Below are 25,623 nucleotides of genomic sequence, written 5' to 3'. Positions count from 1 at the left end.
ATTCAATAGCGAAGGGCTCAATCTGGCCGAATGGCCCAAGCAGGCTGTTGGTTCGCAGCCCCAGTTTCCTTCACCCAGGACATGACAGAGGGTGCAGCACAAACACAACGCTGCAAAACTCACAAAGCGAGCAGATTCCACAGGGGACTCTCAGTACGTACGGTACCACCGAAACCGCACCCGTGCGAGCATTTCATCTATTTTGATCGATCGCCTGACTGATTTGACCCGTGTGTAACCGCGCTCGTTAGGCGACGTCGTCGATGTACCGCACGTATCGGCACGCCGAACCCTTCGTTTTACCGCATCTTTCACGGCGTCCCGCAGCGACCGTCACGTCCGGGTTCGGGGGATACCTGCGCAGCATTGCTGCTCCGCCGAATTCCTTCGAGCGCCGCAGTAAAACACATTTTGCCTCCAGGACTGCAGGAATATTTCTAGAAACTCTGAGCGGCTCGCCGAACACCGTATGCAGAAAGACGGACAGACAGGCCGAGAGAAGAGGAGCCGCAGGGCGGCACGGACCCGCTCTTCGGGTGCTTCTACGTACCGTACTTTAATTTACTGCGCTACCAGTGCGGACCAATCGCAGGCCTCCTACTACAGCATTACAGCGAAAGGTGGGATCCGAACCCAGACGGGAAGAGCTGTAATCCCGCGCCAACACGTAGGGTGAGGGTGGATGTGCAGATATGTACGTTTTAGGGTGGCTCTGGAGTTATCGTTATTGCTGTTATTATTATTTCTTCGTTTATAGGACACTTTCTTGCTAAGTGGCTCCCAGTGTGAGGTTTGTGCGCGGAGCTACGCACTTGAGCAGCGCTAACCACTGCGCCACCCGCTGGCTCACACAGGGCATGGAGCCAGTGCCCATGTGGGTGTCACTGTGTGTGTGGAGCTCCAGAAAGAACACACACTGCTTTTGTAAACTACACACCCACAGTGTAGTGCTGAGGCCTATATCTGTGTGTGTGTGTGTGTGTGTGTGTGTGTGTGTGTGTGTGTGTGTGTGTGTGTGTGTACAGGCAAAGCACTGCGGAGGACCTCACTAATCTCCTTGAGCTGGAGGAGGAAATGCGTCCCACGTGTTCCACCCCCCCCAACCCCCCCCCCCCATGACCGCACCTGACCCCAGAGTCGGAAAAGCCGGTTTGAAGCGTCACTGTGCGTCGAACCCGGACCTAAACCCCGTTAATCCGGCAGAGTGTGAAACTGCTCCCGGCAGCTAGGAGTGTCACAACCGCGCCTCTTACCTCTCGTACCCCTGCGACCCCCGAGGCCCCACAAAGAGGCGGTGGAGCGCTGAGCTCATACCCCCCCTTTCAGAGAAGGTCCAGAAGTCCACGGTCCCGCTGCAGCAGCTCAGCAAATCGTTAGGGAACAGAACCAACAACCCGACGGAAGCGGCTGGGATTTGTCTCCATACAGAACCGTGACCTTCTCGGGACCTCGAATCAGGGCAGGTTCTTTATCCCTGGGATCCGGCAGAGTGACCACGCTTCAACGAACATGTGCGCCGTGTGCACCAACTGCTTGGCAGAAGTCACACTTTTGTCCAGTAGCAGAAAGGTTGAACCCCGGCCCTAGGAGCACCGCAAACACTGGTCACGGTCCCCAGAGTGACCCTAATGATGACTTCAACTTCGACAGCACACCAGGCCCTCGCCCCCCAAACACACCTGGGCTCTGAAGCCTGTTCATAATTCCAAAATCACCTGTGGCGCTAAGCCAGTCAGTAACAGCGAACGACCGCGACGTCCCACCATTTATTAACGGGTTCCTTCTACAAAAACCTCAAAGACATAACAAAAAATATCACGTAGCCCCTCCATCCCCCCCACTGTCAACACACGCATTTCGGTGCAGGGTCATCCCCGGAAAGAGGACACGAGGGAGTGAGCGCCCTGGACGGGGCGCCGCCGCACCGCAGCTGGACACTTTTATGTCGTTATTTTCTATTCGCTTCAAACGCCACTGAAATTACAGCATGTGAGCAAAGATGTGAAAACGTGAGCAATTAATCACATAAACATGTCTGATGTGTGTCCGCTTCGGGAAACTTCATTACCTACAGAATCAATAAAAATAATCAATAAAACTTAATAAAAGGTAAAGCTATATAAGAATCTAAGGCATAAGAAGAGTTTTCACTTTCGCATTTTTCTCGACTTGGAGCTCCGTTAAAACTAATTCAGAAAAGACTCAAAGTCGAAATGCACAAACGATGCCAACCGCCGGCCAATTTCCATAAATATGTGCAGCGTCGTTAGTGACCAGCGCACCGCAACCGAGCTGTAAACGCCGTGGCAGTGAGTTGGATTGAGGCTCTCGCACTCCCGGTGCGTTTCCACCCACTTTCTGGCTGAGTGCGTTTTGCTGCCAACTAGTGGCTGGACGGGGAAACGCGGGAGGCTTCGCTGTGCGGTGACGAAAACGCAATTAAACATATAAATAAAGTGGAAGAACGTCCGAACCTTGAAAAATGCGAAACGTGGATGTTTGTAACGAGGACCGCTGTATCTACTGGTGTAAATCCAAGGGCCGCTTTTATGTGTGTAGCCTTAACGAAGTAAAGACTTGAACTGTGAGTCCCGGGGGGGGGGGGGGCTCATCAATCGGCATCCTGCTCGCACCCGACTCGGCTGGTGCGCACAGATCTACAGGAGGTAGAAAGCCGCGGAACTCAAGGCACGCGACGCCACTCCCCTGGCTTTCCGGCGTTTTCTGGGGCCGATTCCTCGCGCGGCATCCGCGTGCTGCAGCCGTTACCGCATTTACAGCAGCGCTTTGACACGCACCTTCTTAAAACGTGCGTGTGTGTGTCGCTGTTGCCTCAAACACTGCAAAATACCACGTTGCTGTTTCCCACACACAGCCAACGCACGGCGCAAGGCCCCCTGCGATCGAGAGCCGTTTCTCACCGATGTTCAGAGTCCATTTTCAGGAGCTGCAGGAGAGCAGCGCAGTGTGTGTGTGTGTGTGTGTGTGTGAGAGAGACATTTGTCACGAAAAGATCCTGAAGCCTGTATGGAGAGCCGCTCTGTTCACAGCAGTTTACCGCACATCTTCCTTCTTTACCGCAAAGCGCCTGGAGAAGCTGCTGGCGAAACACATTGTTCATAATGCACTAAATCAGAGGCCGTTGGCTGGATCTTCGGGGCTGGGGGTGGGGGTCCGACAGGGTGGGCTCTACAGCTCTACGCTTCTCCTCTCCACACCTGCTACTGGCTACAGGAAAAAAAAGAGAAGACTTTCGTATTTCAGGACACGAAAGTTCCTCGGACACACCGCTCATCTATTTATTCCTTACAAACGATTTGTTTTTTCTTTATTAAAAATAATTATCATCAACTTTGATACAATGGCTGCCACAGACTGCACCGTCACTCAAAGCATCATATTTATTCTTTCTGCTTCTGCAGGGGACGGTGGCACGTGCTGAGCGGAAGGGACGGACGGGAGCGCGCATGAATCCGGGCGCAGTCGCCCACACTCGGCGCGGTGAGAGCAAGGTAAAGCAGCGTAAGGTGACGCCACGGCGGTGCATCTCCCTCTCCTTTGTCTGCCCGCGCGCGCGCGCGCGCGCCCGGTGAGTGTAGATGTCACCTGAAAGGAGCGCGGGCGCGGGCGCGCGCGTGCACAGGACCCGTCGGAGGAGCGGGTGTGGCGCGGCTGCCGAAATATGAACATTAACGACGACGGCGCTAATAACGCTTCGACGCTGCGACACGAGCCGGACGAACCGCAGACGGCGCGATAGAAAAGAGGCGTGTCCGCGCGCTTCCAGAAGATTCAGTGGCGCGCAGCCGCACCACCGACCACCGCGTTTCCACGCTCCGCACGAGCCGGCCTCGAGCGCGAGAAGCGCTGGCGCGCGCCGCTCCTCTTCTTTCTTCGCTCAAGTGACAATGAATGAGCGCGCGGGGCGTCGCGCTGCCCATCCGCCCTTTTCTCTCTCACACACACACACACACACACACACTCACACACGGCTCTTTGTTCCGCTCCCCTCCACAAAATTACCGGCGAAGGAAGACGGAGCGAGCGGTCGCGTGCCCGCGGCATTGATTAACTACATACCGCAGCACAGCAGCGCAGCAGCACAGCGTACCTCACCTTACCATACCTTACCTTACCTTACCGTGTACGTGTCAGATCGTACCTCGTATCATATCGTCGCCCGGGCGACACCGGCGGTTAATGCAAGAACAAGGAGTGTCAGGTGCAGCCAACGTGCGTGTGTGCAGCACCGCAGAATCTCTCTCTCTCTCTCTCTCTCTCTCTCTCTGTCACACACACACACACACACACACACACACACACACGCTCGCGCGCGCGCCACCTGCAGCATCCTCCGCCGGACCGGGACTTGGGGCGCGTTCATCCCGCGCGGCGCCGTCGGTCGGTCGCGAAGGCGGAGAGAAAAGTCTAGAAGGTGACAAGCGCGAGGCGAGCGCGCTCTAGTCTACCCGCTTCGTGCCTCGCGACCCAGTATGTCATGCGTCGCACTTCAACGCCATGATAATGATACAGATGAAATAATTACACGCACGTACACGGACACGGATCCGATGCGAAGCAGTGACGAACGTCGGACTGTGCGCTTCCACGCGGGAGCGCGCGCGCGACGCCAGGTGCGCCGCGCGGATGTGACGGATCTAACGGTCCGCGCGGACGCGCCCCGCAGGCCCGGCCTCTCCCTCCACCGATCGTCCGGCGCCGAGGCTCCGGCGGGCGGCGGAGTAGAGCCGCTCGGAAAAGCGAACGCCGCGGCGCGAGACACACGCACCGCTGGCACGCGCCACACACGCACTGCGGGCGCCCCTCGCGCCAGTTACGGTCGCGTCGCGGCTGGAGGCGCTTCGGTCCGAGCGACGTGCGAGGATCGGCGGCTTTCCTCACCTGCGCGGCGGACGCTCTTATTGTCTCTCCAGCTGCAGTCGCTCTCTGAGCGCGCGGCCGCAGGGGGATGGGGGGGCGCTAGAGAGCACGCGGCGGCGGCGGCGGCGGCGGGGCGGGGGGGGAACCGGATTGGCGCAACGCCGTGCTGAAATTGCGCTCACAAAGTGAAAGTGTGTGTGGCTTCCTGCTGTCTTTCTTCTCGTCATTTCTTGTCATAGTTCACGGACACGCGTTGGACACACGTTGGACACATGTGCTCGCGGCTGTGCGCTGTCCTTGTCTCACCGCGGACCCAACTGTCAAGTATATGGTCCACATCACAGCGTGTGTGGCGCCGCGCACGGAAGCGTGAGCCGAACAGACGCGCTGAATAATAATTTCTTTTTTCAGGTGCCCCGATTTGCCCTTTTTTGAAACAAGTGCCGCTTTGCGAGCGGGTTTCGGAGCGCGAGATGCTGCGCTGACCACACCTCTTATTTATCGATCCCACTCAGTGGCAGCTGCGTGGCGCCAGGGGGCAGCACTGACCCGCGCCGCTTCCCTTAGTGCTGTACTCACTGTGCTGTGGACACGTACGGTGCCGTGTCTGTCCTTTCCCTATTGTTACTGTGCTGCACAAGCCTTCACACACACACACACACACACACACACACACACACACACACACACACACGCTGTCTCAACCGCTTGTCCCATACGGGGTCGCGGGGAACCCGAGCCTAACCCGGCAACACGGGGCGTAAGGCCGGAGGGGGAGCGGACGCACCCGGGACGGGACGGACGCCGGTCCGTCGCAAGGCATCCCAAGCGGGACTCGAACCCCGGACCCGCCGGAGAGCAGGACCCGGTCCAACCCACTGTGCCACCGCACCCCCTAACCCTTTATGCAGAAGGGCCATTTTTACTACAGCTATTGTTGAGTTGTGGGGGGCGTGGTGCAGCGCGTTTGACCGGGTCCTGCTCCCTGGCGGGTCTGGGGTTCGAGTCCTGCTTGGGGTGCATTGCGGTGGACTGGCGTCCCGTCCCGGGTGCGTCCCCTCCACCTCCAGCCCCGTGCCCTGTGTTGCCGGGTTAGGCTCCGGCTTGCCACGATCCCGCTCGGGACAAGCACTTTCAGCCTCTGTGTGTGCGCGTGTGTGTATGTTGTTCAATTCGGGTTCAGTTCTTTGCTCAAGGCACTTCGGCAAGAGACGGATTGGAACCAGGAAGCTGCAGATTTACTAGACGAGAACCCTGAAAATGTGGTACCTGCTACCCTTTGGTTGGCTGCGTGAGTCGCTTGGCCGCTTCTACCTCGGCGCAGTCCCCTGTCCCCAGCCCACCGACTCCTCCTCCCGCACCGTGCGGCGGCGGGGTCGAGGCCGCGCCGTCCAGCGAGGGAAAAGTTCCGAGAGCCGCTCGGCACGGCACGGCACGGCACGGCGTGGACTCGTCACGCGTCGGCGTGTGCCGCCTGCCGCACGTGTCACTCTCGCGCCCGCATCTCGGTCCCTTACATGAGACGTCTTCCAGAGAGTTTGTACTCTGCTGAGAAGCTGTGTGCCTCCACCGGCCTTGCGCTTGTGGCCCTTTCGCTCCTTCTGCTATTTCATGGACACGTCAGGGAGAACAGGTGTTTCACACCGTTTTCCTATTAATATATTTATACATAAGTAACCGATATAACGCACACGCTCTGCGCGTTGACTCGTCCATCTCGGCTTCTTTCCTCCACTCTCTCGCGATGTCTCTCGCTGACGCTGCACGTTCTCGTTCCACACTAGGCTCTAACTATATTTTGCAATAAATATCCATTATTTGTCTTCATAACGCTTTTGTGTGCGTGAGCTACATTTACGGTAAATATTAGGTGGGCGAAACAAACAGTAAATACGAAATTGCTGAGGTCAACGTACGAAAGCGGCTCTCATTTTCCCGTTTTCGGCCACCTCAGGGCTCCGTTTTTCGAACAGCTGGGGGCCGTCTTCTTCTGCCGCAGCGTATTTCTTCTTGCGCTCATACTGTCGCGTAGCGTGGCCGCAGAACCCGCCGGACGTGTGCGGGGTTCGAACGGGTTCGAGGCTGAGGGCGCGCTGCTCCGGTCCGCCCGACAGGGGGCGCCTCCGTTCCGCCCGACAGGGGCCGCAGAGAGTTCTAGAAGGGTGGCCCTGCCGCCTGGCTGTCACGCAAAAAGGCCAAACGCCGCACGCGCAGCGTTTCATTGAGCGTAAGTGGCGAACGTTGTGTGTCTTCCTCAGCTAGGCTGATGACTTTGGGTGTGTTGTGAAGGTGACCGGTGCAGCGGGACAGAGCTTGATGGCCGACTCTTCGTGTTTGGTCGTGGAGCAGTTTTGGCGAACGGTAGTTATGTACATGGTTATGGCTAAACACGGAACACGGAAAACGCGCTTCTGTCGCTTCACGCACGTGTCCCCTCGTGTTCGTCTGACGTCCTGATGATGGATGTATACGCCGTATATATGTACGACTGTTCTAGGTGAGCAAAGTGTGTGTCATTTTTAATTTCCACGTGGCTCTCGATTGATGCGAGCAGCTGAACCGGAAACCCGTGACACCGAGCTCCCGTGGAAGCGGGGACATCTTAAACGTGGACGGAGGAAACGTTCGACTTCCGTTCGAGTCGTTTCCAGAAGCCCTATTTCCTCTTACTGTAATTACAGCGTGTGGGTTTCTAATTGTCTCGTGAAGGAGCAGAGAGGTGCATGAAGGCAAAGCTCTTTTCCCGTTGATGGCAACGATTTTCATAATGCATCCAGCCTACCGTTCCGAACATAGCTTTCAGAAGCAGGATTGTGAACGAGTCGGCACCCCCCACCCCCAAGCATGGTAAATGCTCTGGTCTCTTCTGTCATAAAGAGGTGACGTATCCCAGATGGATGTCCGGAAGCGCGATGACGGTGCCCGGCGAGCGCCTCTTCCTCCTCTGGTTGCGGTATTCTTTAAAACGTAGGGCTCATACGTCGGGTAAGTGCTGAGCAGCCACCCTGACATCGACGTGCGGCGCTGCAGTCTGTCGGCAACGCCCTCGACTTTAATTCTGCTGTAGCTGCAGAAGAGCACGGTCACTTCTTCCACTCGCTCTAATGACCTTTACCTCCCTCGCTCCCCCGTTCCCTCGCTCTCCCTCTTCGCTGCCGCCTTTGTGAGCCATTTTAAAACCCCTTTAATGAGCGCGAGCCACGACACGTCGCTAATGAGATCAGGCGAGCTCCGTGACATCACGGCGGAGTGACCGCTGTGCGCTGGGGGTCATCTGCGCTCTTACTACGGCGTGGCTTTTGCTGTACCTACAAGTAGAGTGCAGTGCGGCACTTTCCAGTAAGAAAAGGCCAGCAGGTGGCGCTGTGGTTGGAGCTGTTGTCTTGTAACCGAAACCCACGTAACCCAGGTTTGTCCCAACCCACCAAGTCCTGCTGCGTACCCTTGATGGAGGTGGAGAAAAGTGAGAGCCGAGCGAATACATAATAGTAATAATAATAATATATAACGAGCCAGTTCACACGCCTTCCTTGAGGGCAACATTCACTCGCGCTGCCGCTGTGTTTTTAGGACGTTCTCTCCTGCTGTAATCCTCAGTTGGCTGGGTGTTAAAACAGCACTTTAGGACTAAGAACATTGTTTAGAATGGAAAATTATCTTTATTTTCGTGAGTGAAGCCATTAAAAAAGAAAAGGAGGAGCCGCAGGGCTGACCATAAGAGGAGGGCTCCGTGTGTCAGGACATTGCGGCGAAGACGCGTGTTTACAGTGGTTTCCATGGTAACGCCACACGTGGACGACGCGAGGTGCGCTGACGGCGACCTGTCCGCACGCTCGGTCCGAGGGGCGGCCGACGTCCCGCGCAGACGAGGGAAGCTGGAGCTCGAATTCCTTTTCGCAGAGTCGATTTACGGGGCAGAAATACAGAAGCGCGTGTGCGCTTACGTCACTCTTCATCCGGCCATGATGTGTTTGACGAAAGCTGCAACGGAAGCACAAAGAGGATGTTGCTGACACTCCGGTCTGGATTTGCTAAATGCTGGATCGCACGGCGTACGCTACCCTGGAGTCCTGTGCTCTCTCACCTTCGTAGTTGATGCACCCATTGGAGTCCTCCTGTCCGGCCAGGAGCTGCTCCACCTCTCCCTCGGACATCTTCTCACCTGTAAGCACCGTGACCACAGTATCTTTTACCTCTTCGGTTGTCTTCGCGCGTGGGACCGCGGCAGCTCCCGGCCCCGAGCGCCAGGGTCCCGACCCTCGTGTCGAACACGAACGGAGCGGCACTCTGCACCCACGGCCCCATATAAGCGGGAAGGCGCCCGGAGCATAACTGCACGGCATATTGTAAGAAGTAACGTTTTCGACGAAAGCGGATGTGATTTGAGGAGCTCCGTTAAACCCTCTGATCAGACAGCAGCGAGAATGACAAATGTACGAAAATGTACGCGCGTTTTCGTCGAAAAGCTTTTTTAACGGGCCGACGTTTACCGAGGTCGTAGGCTAAGGGCGCTTTGAAAACTCGCCTAACGCGTACGGCATGTGCATAAGTGGCTCTGGAATCCCTGCAGCTCCAGTGTCGCGGTGGACGTCCCGCCGCTCACCTTTACCGACCGCTTACTGGCCAAGTGGCACCGAGCCGCCCGAGCTGCTTTCCCTTCATGTGCGCACGCTCCGTTTTGGCACGTTATACTCGTCTAAGTTTTGCGCGTGTATTCTTGTGCTGCTTTCCTGCGTGTCTCCGGTCGCCGTGCCGCGCGCGTGTGCCGCTCCGGCCTCGGAGCACAGACTGACCGAGCGTCGCCAGCACGTGCCGCAGTTCGGCGCCCATCACCGTGCCGTTTCCCTCCTTGTCAAAGACGCGCAGCCCTTCTACGAAGTCCTCAAAGGTGCCCTGGTCCTTAGACTTGGAGATGTGCTGGAACATCGGGAGGAAGGTCTCGAAGTCCATCAGCTTGCTGCTCATGTCTGTGCCGGAAGAAGACACGGGTGAGCCCAAGAGGCGCGCGTCCCTCGCGATGATGACGCCGGCGGTGCCGCACAGGTGAGCGCTCACCTTCCGCTCTGGGTTTGCCCAGTACTTTCATGACCTCCGCGTTGGTGGGGTTCTGGCCCAGGGCTCGCATGACGTCGCCACACTGGGCGTAGGTGATCTTCATCTCGCCCTTAGGCGTCCTGTCGAACAGCAAGAAGGCCTCCTTGAACTCTGTGTGGACATGGTCACGTGTCAGCGCACCGCCACCGAAAGCTCCGCGCGGCTCACAGAAACGGTTCTTATACGCTGCCATTGAACGTACGGAGAGTTTCTCGTAAGGGCACGTACCTTCAATCTGCTCTGCGGTGAATTCAATCTGAAAAAGAATTTGAAAATGTTCACATTTATTTATGTATCGGACGTTTTTCTCCGACTTCCAATGAACGAAACGTAAAAGAGCGGTAAAAGGAGACAAAGTACACAGGAACGCTGCCTTCAGCGAGAGTTCGTTTACATCACTTCGCTTACACCCTTTTCTCCAAAGCGACTTCCAACGAACTCTGTGTAGTGTTATGAGCCTACACACACCTTATTGAGCATGGTGACTTACACGGGGTCACTCATCCATACATACATACATACATCAGTGAAACACACTCACACACTATGGGTGAACCTGAGCAGCATGTCTTGGGACTGTGGGAGGAAACCAGAGCACCCGCACACAGACATGGGGAGAACATGCAAACTCCACGCAGACTGAGCACGGATCGAACCCACGTCCTCTTGCACCACACAGCATGCCACCCCTATATGGTGACCCAGTGATGAACCTCGGTGCAGCAAGTGGTAGGGAACAAACTAGGTTTGCTTGAGACTTTCACGTCTGTAGCTTTGTCTCCTTCTCTCAAGGTAATGCATAAATTGTATGCATAAGATGTATGTCGCTTTGGACAAAAGCGTCTGCTAAATGAATACATGTAAATGTAAATATACAATGTGTGTCCAATAGAGTGAAGTGAGACACAAACATTACGCATAACAACTTGTTCGAAATGCACTACTGACTCCCGTTCTTTGTTTACTTCTAGTTGGGCAGGTTTGATGCCATTATTACGGCTCGTGCCCCGCAGCGGCAATGAGCAGTTTTCGTCTGTCCAAAAACGGTGCTGAAGGCAGCAAGGGACAGCAGAAGATGCGAAACGCAGCGGAAGGGTCCGGGAAAGTGCCGTAGGTGCCGAGCGTCGTCTGCCGGACGACGAGCGATGCCTGCGCTCGGCGCCAGCGCTATGTCAAGAGGAACTGATCGCACTCGGAGCGCTTTGAACGATGAGCTGGAGAAATGTTGCCCAAGGTCACATTCTGAGCTCGGTGACTCTACGCTCCACACACACGCCTGCTTTTATTTCCGAATTTCACCACAAATTGCAGCGACAATACAAAAATCAACGCCGGAACTGTACGGCGCTTGAGTGACGCAGGTCCTGCAGAGTCACGCCGTCCGTACCGTGGACGCAGCGATATGAGAAAATGATCGTTTTGATGAACATTTGGAAGCTCGGTTCCCGCAGAAAGCAGAGCTACCGTAACTGGAGCGGCCCTGAACTCGACTCCGGAGCACATTTTCCTTCTTCGCCGGCGCTGCTCTCCGTGGACGGACTTCGAAAGCTCCTCTCACCTGCGTTTCCTCCTGTGCTTCTGGACGTCACGGAAGCCGGTCCACTGAGACACGAGAGAGCAAAGACACCTGCGCCGTGGACTCACTCGCGGCTCCGTTTAGAACACGTGTCTCAGGCCACGCCCCCCCACAAGGTGTCAACCGCTCAAGGTCACCGTGGTACCGGTGGCCTCCCCTTCCTTCTCTGTCTCTAAGAATAACAGGGGCAGCTCGCGGGGATTAGTGTGAAACCGAATCTTCGCCACAGGCCCCGGCGCCAAAAATGGACGCTAATTTAGGAACAATGGGAATGCCAAGATGTGATTAGGGACCCGTTTCCTGTGGACACGAGCTCTCGGCAGCGCAATGCCAGCCGTCCGCTGGCACGAGCCTAAAGATGCAGTCGTCCACGTGGCAAGTGTCCCGTGAACCGAGAGACGCAGGCGCTGGAGGACGCGGCGCAACGATCCGCCAGCACCGACGCACGGTCGACTGGAGGCGGGAAAGGACCACGGCGGCGGAGCGCCTGGACGCGACCGCCTCACTGGTCCGGTCCCGGAGAGACTCTGGCGCCGGCGGAGCGGCGGGAAGGGTTAGTGCGTCGTGTCCGGGACCTGCGTTGGTCAGCGTGTGAACGGGGCGGCAAGAGCTCCGCACACGGTGGGGTGGGGGAGGGGCGAGAACGTGGCCTCCTTTCGTATTCATAAGCAACACAGTGTCCGCTTCACACTGCTAGTCCTGAACGTGAAGGCAGAGCCAGCTGGTGCAGAGAAAATGACATCAAAATGTTTCAGAATTCTTAGCTCTGCCAATTTTTGGGTTGATTATGATTAAAGTTCTTACTTTGGTACTTTGCAGCCATTAGAAGGTTCTAGAAGGCACTAGAATCTAGACCATAGGAATAAGAATTGAGGTTCTAGAAGGCACCAAAACATTCTAGAAATCATCAGAGCCTAAAAGGTACTGGAGTATTCGCTGCTTGGACCAACTAATGCCAAAGGTGTGCTTAATGTAACAAAAGTGAATGGAAAATGCAAACAAATGGACACAGTACATTTTTGGTGACATCGTGTGTTGTACCGCAACTGTACCGCAGCTGACCTCCCTTCCTTTCAGCGACTCGAGCGCTGATCTGAAGAACAGCTGGTGCTCGCATCTCCTCTCCGATCCACAGGCAGCCGGACGCAGTGACTGCGGTCCCACAGCCTCGTGTCTCCAGCTAAAGTCCTTGGTCTGTTGGCGATGCCCTTCTCTTCGGACTCCTTGGCGCTCGGCAGCTTGTTGCGTCCTGGTTAGAGGCGCTGCCTTCGCATGTGAAGGTCGCAGGTTCAAATGTCGCCTGCTTGCGCGGTGCCCTTCACCAAGGTGTGTGTCCTAACTGGCTCCAGTGACGTGACCCAGCAGCAGAGATGGGTAAATAATGGTAATTTGCTTTGGAGAAAAACCCTTCAGCTAAACGAGTGGATGTGTGGTGATCTGGAGAGAAACGTCTCCCTGGACAATAAATGTACGTTCGCCTATAGAGACAGTGCCCCCCCCCCCATCCCAAGAGTCCCCAACTCACCGCAATGCTTTTGGGGTTGAAGTCGGGCTCCTTGGGCAACTCGGGTTCCGGCGCAGGGGCCGGCTTGGGCGCCTCCTTCTTGGGCTCGGGCTTTTTGGGGGCCATGGCTGAACGAGAGCCTGGTGTCCGGGTTCGGGACCGTCGGCCAGGACGCGAGGGGCCACCAGCAGGGCGGAGTGCTCAGAGGGCCACGGGGGCCCTGGCTCCCACTTATATAGGGAATGTCGGCTGCGGTCGCGGAGGAAGGAGGGGTGGCGTCCAGCGCAGAAGACTCTCGAGTGACTATAAAAGGAGACGACGGAGAGTCCCAGCTGCTGCTCGACAGCCGTCACCATTGTTATCACCCCCCATCCCCATCCCCTAGGGTGATCATCCCATTATCTCGTCCTCGTCGGCCCCCGGCCCTTTACAGCGATACGGCGGGTACTGCTCGTGCATGAACCGGAGGTGCTGATGACGGAGCGCGGGGCGGCGTTGGCGGTGATGGGGCGGGGGGGGGCCCGGACAATGCAGAGGGGCATGTGGGAAGGCGGGCTGTTCACCGAGACCCCGTTTCTTTTTATAGACACCATTTGTTGCCCCAAGAAACACAATCCGTGCTTCTTCTTTTCTTAGCGGCCCCGAGTCCCCAGGCGGCACCGCGCCGCACTGAGACTGGGGACTCTTACACGGGGATGCAGGGACTGTCCTCGGGACCCTTCGCCAACCAGCAGCGGCCGTGTGCCTCGGGGACACCGGCCGTCCTCGAGCTCGATGGCAGCAGCTGAACTTATGAACATTTCCACACGTGACACGTGTTGTGTGTATCCTTTCCGAGTCACGCAAAGCCCACAAAGCAACACTTCCAGTGTATTTGAAGAGCCAGGCAGGTGTGCGAGCGCTGTTAACGTACATAGCGTACATAGAGCGGTTAACGTAGAGCTGTTAACGTAGAGCTGTTAGTGGCCCCTGTGTCCCACTTGGCTGCTTTAATGCACCTTTGCTGGGCAACTGAGCCTTTCCACGTGAAGAAATAGTTGTTAGTTGTGAATTCTCACATTTTTCTTCCTGTTTCAGTGTTTGTCACACACAGTTATGTGGCTGAAAAGCAAACAACACAGCGTGCAGGAAAGCCGTCAAGCTTCGATCCTGCAGCTGCACCTTTTCTACGAGCCCAGGAATGTCACGACTGCGCTTGTGCAGCAGGTCCCCGAAAGAGACGGGAAGGACACCTCTGCGCGGCTCCTCGGGGCCCCTGCCTTAATTCCAAAACGGCTTCCTGAAAAACAGATGTGCTTTTCGAAATCTCCTCACTTCCTCTGCAGGCTCAGTTACCATCGTTACAGTGAGGCTTTTGCTCGGGGAAGCTGCTCCTGCATCACGCTGAATTTCCAGATGTTTCTCTACCCACAGACCACAACACAAAGTGTTACTGCAGAGTTGTGTTCAGTTCTGCTCCATACTGTGTATTTCTACGGAGCTCTTGTCACACACTGACTGTCACATCCAGAGGTCGGAGAGACACAGACGCGAACCACTGGACCGTCCCCGTATGGACGCAACGGTGTGGAACTCGCGTACGGAGCAAAATAGAAGGAATGGATCGGGTGTGAGAGGAGAAAGAGAGGAAAGCGAATCACAGAACAGGACACACACACACACACACACACACACACCAGACCAGGGCTGAGACACCGGACAAGGAGTGGGACACGGTGCTCCAGCACAGACGCAACAGAAAGTGAGCAGGAGAACGTTGGAAACGAGTCAGTAAAGAGGGACCGATAGGACACCCTTCACGTCCACGCCCACAACACAAGCGACGACACCTGACTCCGCACGAGCTCCCGAGTAATCGCTTACCCTATAAAGACCCTCTTCAGCTCCCGTACCGCTGCGGAATCTCGTTTGGGACGACCGCCCTTCCTTGCATTGCTTCGCACACACTCTTGCTCTTCTCTGTTGACGATCTCCGGTTTTTTGACTCCTTGCTTCGTTCTCCGACCGCGTCCACGGATCCTCGTTCCTGTCCCGTTCGCCGATCGACCGACCGACCCTTCGCCTGTCCCCGGTTTTGAGAACTTGCCTCTCCCCTCAACTTCTGACGAACAACGCCGCACTTGGGTTCATCCGTCCCGGCTCCCTGTGTTCCGCCTGACAACACCGCAGTAAAGGGCAGAACGGGACCCACGACTCTACAGGCTTCTTCTCCGAGGGAGTCACCGGGAACATCTGCGGCGCCTCCGGCCAGGAGATTTGGAGCAGGAGCTCCGGTGGGTCCTGTCCTTGCTGCTCATGGCACACAGGGCAGTGACACGGAGCGCCGGACACAGGATCAGAGGTATAAAAGAAGTAAAAGGTTGGCGATACACTAATTTACTAGAGTAACTATGTAACTGTTAAAGCTGTAAGTGACCCTACTGGCTGCAGAGGAAGGAATGAAAAAAACTCCACACTGAAAGAGAAGCGAGAAAACAGCTCTGGGCTCCAAGTGCTGCTGGTGACAAATATGTCACCTTGTCACTGTGCAGTAAAACACATTTGAAAAGAAAGTGGCAGCTGCTTGGGATCGATGCTCCTTCGCACCCCCACCCCACTCCACCGCTCCACGTGAACCTGTTCCTCCTCATGAGAAGGAAGTGAGCAGAATCCTGGACAGCAATGGCTCGCTGGCCAAATGCAGCAGGAGGAGCCGCCCAGCATCGTCCGGCGTCCACCACACTCCGGCGCACGGTGGGGTCCAGAACATGTCGACCGCAGAGCCTTCGACCGTCTTGTAACCAGAATGTTGCACTCGATACGGCAGAAGCAGGAAGTGAGCGGAGAGTGGCGAGGAGGAGAGAATCGTGGGTCAAACACAGCTCGTACCGCGGTATTCCGGGACATATGGAGCATATGGAACACGCTATTCTGGGTGTGGATGCTTCCTGCTGTAGGGACAGCGAGTGTGTGGATGATCAGCAGCACCTGCTACATTAAAAAATTGGCATCTAGTCTTTGAGAACCCTGAGCGATCACTGTGAGTGCAGCTTGTGTGTTATTCTTCACTCACTCACTCACTCACTCATTTACTCTCTCTCTCTCACACACTCACACACACACACTTTCACAGTGAGCGCTACAGTGGCGAACATTTGCATTTGTGCCTCTAAGGGGAAACTTTGAGTGAATTTCCAAGCAGGTTCCTGCACTCGGAAAGTGTTCGTGGGCCCAAGTGACGCTGGAAGGAGACGCACAGCCACTCTTGCGTGTTTTATTCGGACATCCACACACTTTTCTCTTCGTGTCAAACCCTCTTTCGATATTTTAGAGGTGATATCGTGCAGAGAGGCGCGTTAAACACGAGCGATGGCCGAGTGCTGTAGCGCCGCGGCAGTGCGGGGACGCGAGCGGACGAGAACGAGCCCCTCCCCAACAAAGACAAGGAAAAGCATTCTCTCCCATTACAGTACATTACCGTATGTCTCACATTATTTACTCGTGATGCACGCATCTGCCTCTCTCCTGGGGATGAGAGATCAGCGCTTGCCGGTGTCCCTGAGCACCCGTGTTCTCCTGCCCGCTGATGGGGGCAACGGGGGTGCGATAGAGAAGTTGTGTTACACGTGACGCTCCAAGGACCTGCATCTCAAACCTCAGAACCACCTACCCACCTTCCTTCCCTAGTCGGAAATACACTCACCCCCTCATGTTCCCTGTGAGTCCCCACAGCGGTTGAACACTTAATTCACATTTTACCCACAATTCAGCTGTTACCAACAGACCCCTTTTCCCGCTCCAGCGTAACACTAATCCCGGTAACGCGGCTCCTTACCATAAACATCTAGAATTCGGTTCTGCTGAAAACACAGCACCTGACTGCTGGAAAGCAAGGGACACCCGAGGTCTTTCGGAGCGCTTGTCCCATTTTTGTCACACTTTTTGTCTCACTCCCTCGAAATGACCTGTGGCTTCTGTCGCTCTTTCCTCCCCTTTGGAGCCCGAAGTGTCCGCACTTGCACCTTTTGCCCTGTTCTCCCTCCGATCGTCACTCTCTCCGCTCACCGCTCCTCTCCCGAGCGCGGAAGCGGGAGCGCGCCTGCCTCCGCCGGGGCGGCACGTGCCCTGTGCCGCTGGGGACGGCGGTCGGTGCCGTGAGCGACTCGCGAGCTGATGATGCCGAGGCTCGCGCGCACAACATCACCGCTGTACTCCGCTGCCGATGCGAGTCCGGGATGAGGAGCTCCGGGGCTTCGCGCGCACCCGCCTGTCGCGTGGCCCTCCGCGCGCTCACGTTCGCCGTTACAGCGGTGAGTCCTTTGCGCTCCTCGGGTTTTACTTCGTTTTCCCGTCCGCTCGTAGCTCTTACAGCTCCGTCAGCGGACAGAGCCGCACGCACGTGCACGTCCTACTTATTTGCATATTACCGACCGCGGGAGTGATCCGTAGTGCGAGAGGACGTGGGTTCGATCCCCGATCAGTCTGTGTGGAGTTTGCATGTTATCTGGGTGCTCTGGTTTCCACCCACAGTCCAAAGACATGCTGTTCAGGTTCACCCATTGTGTGTGTGTGTGTGTGTGTGTGTGTGTGTGTGTGTGTGTGTGTGTGTGTGTGTGTGTGTGTGTGTGTGAGAGTGAGTGAGTGAGTGAGTGTGTGTGTGTGTTCCACTGATGTATGGATGAGTGAGCCAGTGTAAGTAGTGTATCTCACAGTGTAAGTCACCGCGGTGAATACGGTGTGTGGGCTCATAACACTACATAGAGTTCATCGGAAGTCGCTTTGGAGAAAAGGGTGTACATGAGGTGAAGTGATGTAAATGTAATCTCACTAAAGGCAGTTTTCCTGTGTACTTTACCTCCTTTTACCGCTGATTTTATGTATCGTTAATGTCCATCCGTATGAATGGATTCTGCAAACAAGAAGCTTGTGTCCTCCATCTTTCACTGTGTGTGTGTGTGTGTGTGTGTGTGTGTGTGTGTGTGTGTGTGTGTGTGTGTGTGTCTCATGCAGCTCCAGGTGCAGGGCCCCCACCCTGCATGCTCCATCGTGCAGTACCTTCAGCAAAGAGAAGCGGAGTGCAGCCGTGCGCCGGTCCTTGGTGGGACAGCAGTTCCGTCCAACACGACAGGTTCCGTCATCATCTCACTGCACTCCTTCGCTGGGGGTGGGGCGGGGCGGAGAGGGGCTGTCCCTGCATTGATGTCCACATTGTCATGTCATATTTGTCCCACACACTTTTCCTTTGGTCCTTCTCCAGCTATGGTTATTACTGCAGAGATGACTACATTTGATCACACACACACACACACACACACACACACAAACAATTTCATCATTTTCCTCCCGTCTGCTTTGCTGTCACTGCAGCTACTGCGAACTTCTCTGAATTTAGTCCAGAGTTCTGCTGATTCATTCCACAATTTGCTCATTTGCTTTACTTTCTGTTTCTGTTTGTCTTTCGGGAAAAAACGCAGCACTGAGTGTCACCTCTCAGTTACTCCTTACTTTTGCTGTTATGAGCTCTTAGTCACTGTACACACACTGTCAGCCCTTAGCCAGGGCGCTGTATGGTAAACCCACCTCGAACGGCAGTGGACTGGATTGTGGGGCTTCTGCGGCGCGGCCTCTCCGCTCTGCTTCGGTTCACTAGGTACGCAGCCAGGATGGCAGGAGCCTGCATCCTTCACTGTACCGTAGTAATGCTTGTACAGGGTGCGGGCCGGACTGGGACGGAGCGAACTGCCGGCCCCCTGTCCCCGTGGGCGAGGTCGTGTCCACGTCCTGCCCCCAGCTGCTCCGGAACCCGGCGCTGCCTCCAGGTACCAGAATCCTGCACTTTGCTGTCATTCTAAACCCGCAGACTGGAGGGGGGTGGGGGTGGGGGGTCCATATGGATCAGCGCTTTATGTCACTCGTTAAAAGTGGGTTTTTGCACCTGGTCAAGTGAAGAGCAGCAGGGAGTGAAGGGCTCAGGGCTGCTGCACTCAGGACACCCTGCCCTTTACATGAAGGCAACATGAAAATCGCTTGCTGTCGGCCCACAGTTGTGTCGCTTTACTGTTTTCGAAATTATGTCAAAAATGCTGGAAAAATGATTGTCGCTACATGTGTTTTAAGGAAAGTGTGTCCACTGAGGAAGGGGGTGTGGTGGTGCAGTGGGTTGGACCGCAGTCCTGTTCTCCGGTGGGTCTGGGGTTCGAGTCCCGCTTGGGGTGCCTTGCGACGGACTGGCGTCCCGTCCTGGGTGTGTCCCCTCCCCCTCTGGCCTTACGCCCTGTGTTACCGGGTTGGCTCTGGTTCCCCCGTGACCCCGTATGGGATGAGCGGTTCTGAAAGTGTGTGTCCGCTGAGATCTGCTGCAGCATGAGCGACCGTACAGTGCTGCCTCGTAACTGCTCTGTACCCTGCTATGGACCGACAGTCTGTTCCATCGAATCTCAGTTCATTGCATATTAAAATTAAAATCAATTTAAAATAAGAAGTAGAACAAGCAGTGAGCTCTGTGTTCTCCTGCTGCGTTCCGGTTCTTCGCTCATTCATCACGTGAGCACAAGCGCAGCGTCTTTATCCCAGTCTGTCTTTTGACACAATTAATAGGAAAAACGATAGCGATGGGTTTGGCTTGGTTATAACGGTACTAATCGGCAAAATACGTTATAACACTTGTGCTTCGCTTTAACACACACACGCACGTTGACTGAAGCGGCTTGACCCAAGCGGGGTCGCGGCAAACCGGAGCCTAACCCGGCAACACAGGGGGCAAGGCTGGAGGAGGAGGGGACGCACCCAGGACGGGACGCCGGTCCGTCGCAAGGCACCCCAGACCCCCCAGAGAACTAATAAAACTAATTTAAAAATGACTGAATGTAGAAGTACTTTGTCTCCACCGACCGGTCCGTGCCGGAGGCCCGCGCAGGGCTTCGCCGTCACGTATCGATGAGTGACGCTTGGGAACACCGCACGCAACCTGTGAACACTTTGGAAGTGAGTTGAAGCGACGCGGTGCCGCAGTCCTGCGCTGATCGTGTGCTCCAGCGCCATCGAAAGGTTGCTTGTGGAACTGCAGGTCACTTTCACTCAGCTCATTTAGGTTGCGTCTCATTTATCCCTCTAGTTCCAGTAATAAGGAACTGTACCCCTCATGGGTGGAGCACGCCTAGTGTACCGCGTTACGAAGCGTGCCGTTTCGAAGACGGCCCCCAAGACACCGGAGACAAGGTAAGAATGTTTGGGCGAAGCCTGGCCCCGTGTCTCGTCACGAAGAGAGCGACGGGTGAGACGCTTTGCGGGTGTCGGCTGTCCCCTCGCGTTCGCAGCGACGGTACCTGGCCGCGGTGAAGACCGTCTACTCGGTCGGCTACGGGCTTTCGCTCGCCTCCCTCATCGCCGCCACTCTCGCGTTCTGCACGTTCAGGTGAGCGCGCGGCCTTCAACACATCGCTTCGCTGCGTTTGTCCGTTCGGCGCGAGCGTGGTGCGTATGAGCGCCGGCTGCACGTCCGACAGCGCGACAAGTTCCGCGCGAAGACCGGATCCTAACGGCGTCTGTTTGCTGCTGGTGCTTTTTGTAGCTCTTTGAGGCGACGCGTGTGTGCCGGCTGCAAGGGTGCGCACGCACGCACACGCGCACATGCACATACACGCACGCACAGGCGCACGCACGCACCATCCCGACCAAAAACAGCGTCGAGCGCTTTCTCCCTCTTCGCGTGACCGCCATCCTTCGTTCCCGCCCTGTGCCCAAGGACGCTGCTGCGCACTCGGACCTACATCCGCCCGAACCTCTTCTCCTCCTTCATCCTGCGTGGGACGGCCGTGTTCGTCAAGGACGCCGCGCTGTTCGCCGACGAGGGCCTGGACCACCGCGCCGTGTCCACGGTAGGGCCGCCGGGAGGCGCTCCTGGGCCGATGGCCACCGTTAACGTCAGTGAATTCAGTTAATGTGGCGACGCTTCCCGTCCGGGAGACGAGCGCCTTGGCGACACACCGCATCGGTACACGAGGAGCACGCCGCTCTCAGTAAGTGGGCACGTCGCTGCCGTGAACCCGCTCCTCCTGGGAGCCCCGTCCGGTGCGTGTTCCTCGTGAGCTTGAGCACGCCTCTCGCACGCACACCTCACACACACACGCCCTCCCACGACACGGCTCGCGCCCCCCCGGCCGCCGTCACCTCCTCCCTCCTCCCTCCTCCCTCCAGGTGGCCCGCGAGGCGTCCTGGCCAACTTCTCGTGGCTGCTGGTGGAGGGGCTCTACCTGCACACAGCGCTGCTGTTCACGTTCGCGCCGCACGGGAGGCTCTTCTGGACGTACGCTCTGCTCGGCTGAGGTACGAGGCGGAACGCGGCGGGAGAACGCCTTCGCGGCCCACGTGTGGTCCTCGGATCACCTGAGCACCTCCAGCGGAACATCGCAGCATTTACTGCGATCCATGGCTAGTGTTCACACTTAGTGACTGAAATGCACGCAGGACACACGCACACACACACACACACACACACACACACGCAGACGGATGAAAAGCAGCACTGAATACCATTGATTTTTCTTAGCTGAAAAATCTTTCTCAGAGACGTTTTCCAGCTTTTTAATAACGCCCATCTCTGTGTGTGTGTGTGTGTGGGCCTCCTAGTTAAGGGTCTCCTTCTCTAACGACTGTCATCTGGATTGTGTTCAAGAGTCTCTGTGACAACAGAGGGTGAGCATTTCCTTGCTGAACATTAATTTGCACAAAGGTTTTACAAGTTTCATTTCAGGTTTGCTTTTGTGAGTTATTCTGGTAAAATGGGGTACCTTTTCTCTAGTACTCTAGTACAGGACATGTGCACTACATGCTCTGAGAAATGTGTGTTAGGTTATGTGCGCCATCACCACAAATTCGCTCCTGTCGCACCGCCGCCCAGATGCCGGGACGACCTGGACGGCATCTTCTGGTGGATCATTAAGGCGCCGATCCTCGTCTCCGTGCTGGGAGGGTTCGGCGCCTAAACACTCTCACCTTCTGTGCACTTATACGCAGCAGGGTCAAATAAAAGAAGGACTGAGAATACGGGCCCAGCGAGGGGATCGCGACTCGTTTCATTGTCTTTCATCGTTTTTTGCGCTTCACTTTTTCTCTACGGTGAAACTAAACATGAAGAATGAATGAAATTTCTGAACAAGTTGGTGCCAATATGTTACTCGCTAATTTTCGGTATTATTTTCTTGGGTGGGGCGTAGTGGGTCGGCCCTCATCCTGCTCTCCGGCAGCTCTCACTTGGGGCGCCTTGCGGCGGACTGGCGTCCCGTCCCGGGTGTGTCCCCTCCCCCTCCGGCCTTATGCCCTGTGTTGCCGGGTTAGGCTCCGCCTCCCCGTGACCCCAAATGGGACAAGCGGTTCAGACGATGTGTGCGATGTATGTTTTCTTGGGTTTCACACTCATGACGCATCCAGTAAATATAAAATTACCTTCTTACATGTCAGATAAAAGTCATATTTCTTTCACCACAGTGTTACTGTAGCCACACTCATGTACATAGTTACACAGCTGGGTCCCTGTACTGGAGCAGTGTGGGGTCACTATCTCGTTCAAGGGGACTGCAGCTGCACGTGGGATTAGAACTAGTAACTCTCGGGTTAAAGGCAGCCGCTCTAACCGCCACGCTACCCTGCAATTTTGTTACTTGAGAGGCTTTTACCAACAGGAAGAAAACGACGAACTAAACGACAGCACAGAAACGCTGCCGCCGCACCTTTTTGTGCCGTTACTGTTTGCGTTTCTTAGCAGCTCGAGGAACTCAGTTCATGTTTCACACTTTCTGACGGCGCTTTCCACGGTCCCGTCTCGTCCGAGCGTCGCCCCTTTCGGCAGGAGCGATGCGGGAACTTGTACAACGTTTGCGAGCTCATCGCCTCCGTGCCTTCGTGTCGACCAGGTCAACTTTGTGCTCTGTGTGAACATCACGAGGATTATCTTCCACAAGATGAAGACGTCGGGCCCGAAGGGCGCCGAGGGAGCGCGGTACACGTGAGCTCTTGTCCCACGAACACGCCTCGTTCCGAAGCGTCTCGCAGCCGCACGGGTGTCGGCCCCGGGTCCAGCTGTTAACTGTAACCTCGCCGTCACTCGACCAATGAGAGCTTTGATTACGGTAAATATCATAGTAAATTTCGCTACTCAAACAGCACATGCAGCATCGGTCACTTCACTTAGCCAAGTGACACCGTTACTTTACTCACACTGATTCACTCGTTTATGCAGCCAGTTTTACTGAAGTTTTACTGCATCGCTTCAGGGTTCAAGTTCCTTCAGCAGGAGGTGGGATCAGTCGCCCTACGCGGCACCGTCGCGGCGAAAGACACAGGCAGTGATCTCGTTCACTCTGTTTCTTCATATCACACACACACACACACACACACACACACACACACACACACACACACACACACACACACACACACACACACACACACACACACACACACACACACACACACACACACAGCGACCATTTGGCTCACGTGTGTTCATGATAGTCAGGGGGTGCGGTGGCGCAGTGGGTTGGACCACAGTCCTGCTCTCCGGTGGGTCTGGGGTTCGAATCCTGCTTGGGGTGCCTTGCGGCGGACTGGCGTCCCGTCCTGGGTGTGTCCCCCTCCCCCTTCGGTCTTACGCCCTGTGTTACCGGGTAGGCTCCGGTTCCCCGTGACCCCGTATGGGACAAGCGGTTCTGAAAATGTGTGTGTGTGTGTGTGTGTGTGTGTGTGTGTGTGTGTGTGTGTGTGTATAAAGAGTGCGCCAGGTCTCACATGCCGTGACTCCTGGATGGACTCGACTTCTGTGACCCCGCACTGGACACCCACTTATTCACAGTGACCGAACGAGACATAATGTTAAAAGACAGGCTACAAACACACACAGAAGAGCTTTCATTTTGCTATTCGGTGTCAAATTAATTTTACGTGACTTTCTCCCATAAGAAATAATGGTAATTTGTCCCCCTGTCAACAGCAATCGGTCCGATGGCCTCGTTAGACAAAGTCACCTCGTGACGGGTGTGTTTACAGCTGCGCATGAAGTCCCGTTTCCCTCTTCCAGTGGTTGAACCCTTGTCTTCTGCGTAGGAGACTCGCCAAGTCGACCCTGCTGCTCGTACCCTTGTTCGGCGTGCGCTACGTGGTGTTTGCGCTCTTCCCTGATCATGTGGCCTTCCAGCTGAGGCTCTGCTTTGAGCTCATCCTGGGCTCCTTCCAGGTGAGGGCAGGGCACATGCACGCACACACACACGCGCACACGCGCACACACGCACACACGCACACACGCACACACGCACACACAGAGTCTCGAGTTGCTCCAACATTTTGCCCCATTTATAGTGACAAATCTGTGACTCGACTGTAACTTAGAGCTGCTGAAATATGACGATCTGTTTCACTGCCATATTCTGTTCATGTGTCTCAGCTAAACGTCTTTAGGAAGCATTTTTTCACATTTACCACATTTTACCCTTTTTTAGCCTTTTCCCAGGGCAGCGCTGCAGTGCTGAACCCTTCAGTGTTGACACGGAGCGTCTTCTGTCCACAGGCCCTGCTAACCTGCCGTCTGCTTTGTGTTGCAGGGCTTCGTCGTGGCGCTGCTCTACTGCTTCCTCAACGGCGAGGTGAGACGGGACACACACTGTGTGTGTGTGTGGACTGTCCTGAGGAGTGTCCTCCTGTCAACGCGGCCTTTTTCAGGTGCAGCAAGAAGTGAAAAAGCAGATGAGGAGGTTGTTGAGGGCCAGCAAACACAACATGACCGTGGTCTCCATGGCGTCGCTGGACCGCGTCGCCTTGACCAGCGCTCAGGGTTCGCGTGAACAGCATGCAGCGTCCACATGGCATCCGCACGGCGTTCACACTCTGCGCGGGGTTACAGCAATGACGGCTGTGCACTCAAGGCGCAGCGGAGTCCTACCGGACAAAGTGTCCTGGGAAGCACCTGTAACACCTGGAAACACACACACACATTTTCTGAACCACTCATCCCATACAGGGTCACAGGGAACCGGAGCCTACCCAGCAACACAGGGCGTAAGGCCGGAGGGGGAGGGGACACACCCAGGACGGGACGCCGGTCCGTCGCAAGGCACCCCAAGCGGGACTCGAACCCCAGACCCACCGGAGAGCAGGACTGTGGTCCAACCCACTGCGCCCCCCTCACCTGGAAACACACACCTGTAAAGTGCTGCGCGCCTCTTCAGTCCACGATGTCCTTCCCCTTCCGTCTTAGGGTGGACTCTTCAGCTTTGAGGCCTGTCCTGTCCGCCACTCTCCAGGGGGGGGCGCCCTTCCACCGGACACACGACACGCTTCTCCAAGCCGCATCACTGTGAACATATTCATTGAATATTGTTATTGTTACTGCTGTTGTTATTATGTATATTATTGGGTAGAGTATTTTCTCATGTAGCTGTGCGTCCTGCGTCTCCTCACCTGTCCTGTGTACTTCACAAGCGCACGCTCCTCCGTGGTCACGCGCTCAGCGCGTTGAGCGTCGCCTTCGTGTCCTTTGGTGTGTGTGTGTGTGTGTGAGCGTGAGCATGTGTGTTTCAATGGGTAAATCAGTGTAAAG

At 55.8% G+C, this 25,623-nt stretch overlaps 2 protein-coding genes across 2 annotated transcripts; one reads left to right on the top strand and one right to left on the bottom strand.

Annotated features, from left to right (window-relative positions):
- Window positions 1-8,560: 8,560 nt before the first annotated feature.
- LOC108924846 (myosin light chain 4) lies at window positions 8,561-13,937 on the bottom strand. The gene is made up of 6 exons (XM_018736456.1): window positions 13,077-13,937; window positions 10,204-10,231; window positions 9,937-10,086; window positions 9,675-9,848; window positions 8,966-9,043; window positions 8,561-8,862 (listed from the first exon to the last, which is right to left on the bottom strand). The coding sequence occupies exons 1-6, from the start codon at window positions 13,179-13,181 to the stop codon at window positions 8,834-8,836; spliced, it is 564 nt and encodes a 187-aa protein (XP_018591972.1). The 5' UTR covers window positions 13,182-13,937; the 3' UTR covers window positions 8,561-8,833.
- A 5,708-nt stretch (window positions 13,938-19,645) lies between these two features.
- ghrhr2 (growth hormone releasing hormone receptor 2) lies at window positions 19,646-25,012 on the top strand. Its single transcript, XM_029250090.1, has 7 exons — window positions 19,646-19,649; window positions 20,313-20,448; window positions 20,779-20,969; window positions 21,129-21,339; window positions 21,934-22,005; window positions 24,090-24,264; window positions 24,629-25,012. The coding sequence occupies exons 1-7, from the start codon at window positions 19,646-19,648 to the stop codon at window positions 24,866-24,868; spliced, it is 1,029 nt and encodes a 342-aa protein (XP_029105923.1). The 3' UTR covers window positions 24,869-25,012.
- The last annotated feature ends 611 nt before the right edge of the window (window positions 25,013-25,623 follow it).

The sequence above is a fragment of the Scleropages formosus genome, chromosome 3 (genome assembly GCF_900964775.1).
Source record: "Scleropages formosus chromosome 3, fSclFor1.1, whole genome shotgun sequence".
In the NCBI taxonomy this organism is placed as follows: Eukaryota; Metazoa; Chordata; class Actinopteri; order Osteoglossiformes; family Osteoglossidae; genus Scleropages; species Scleropages formosus.
This window is presented reverse-complemented; position numbering and strand designations above follow the sequence as displayed.

What these genes read in the sequence shown, in the direction of transcription:
- LOC108924846 (XM_018736456.1), bottom strand. Translation starts at nt 13,181, where the DNA reads ATGGCCCCCAAAAAGCCCGAGCCCAAGAAGGAGGCGCCCAAGCCGGCC. An exon ending in GGGCAAACCCAGAGCGGAAG is followed by an intron (nt 9,849 to 9,936) that starts GTGAGCGCTCAC and finishes CTTCCGGCACAG; the next exon opens with ACATGAGCAGCAAGCTGATG. An exon ending in TGGGTGCATCAACTACGAAG is followed by an intron (nt 8,863 to 8,965) that starts GTGAGAGAGCAC and finishes CTTCCGTTGCAG; the next exon opens with CTTTCGTCAAACACATCATG.
- ghrhr2 (XM_029250090.1), top strand. An exon ending in CTCGCGTTCTGCACGTTCAG is followed by an intron (nt 20,449 to 20,778) that starts GTGAGCGCGCGG and finishes CCTGTGCCCAAG; the next exon opens with GACGCTGCTGCGCACTCGGA. An exon ending in CGTTAACGTCAGTGAATTCA is followed by an intron (nt 20,970 to 21,128) that starts GTTAATGTGGCG and finishes CGTGAGCTTGAG; the next exon opens with CACGCCTCTCGCACGCACAC.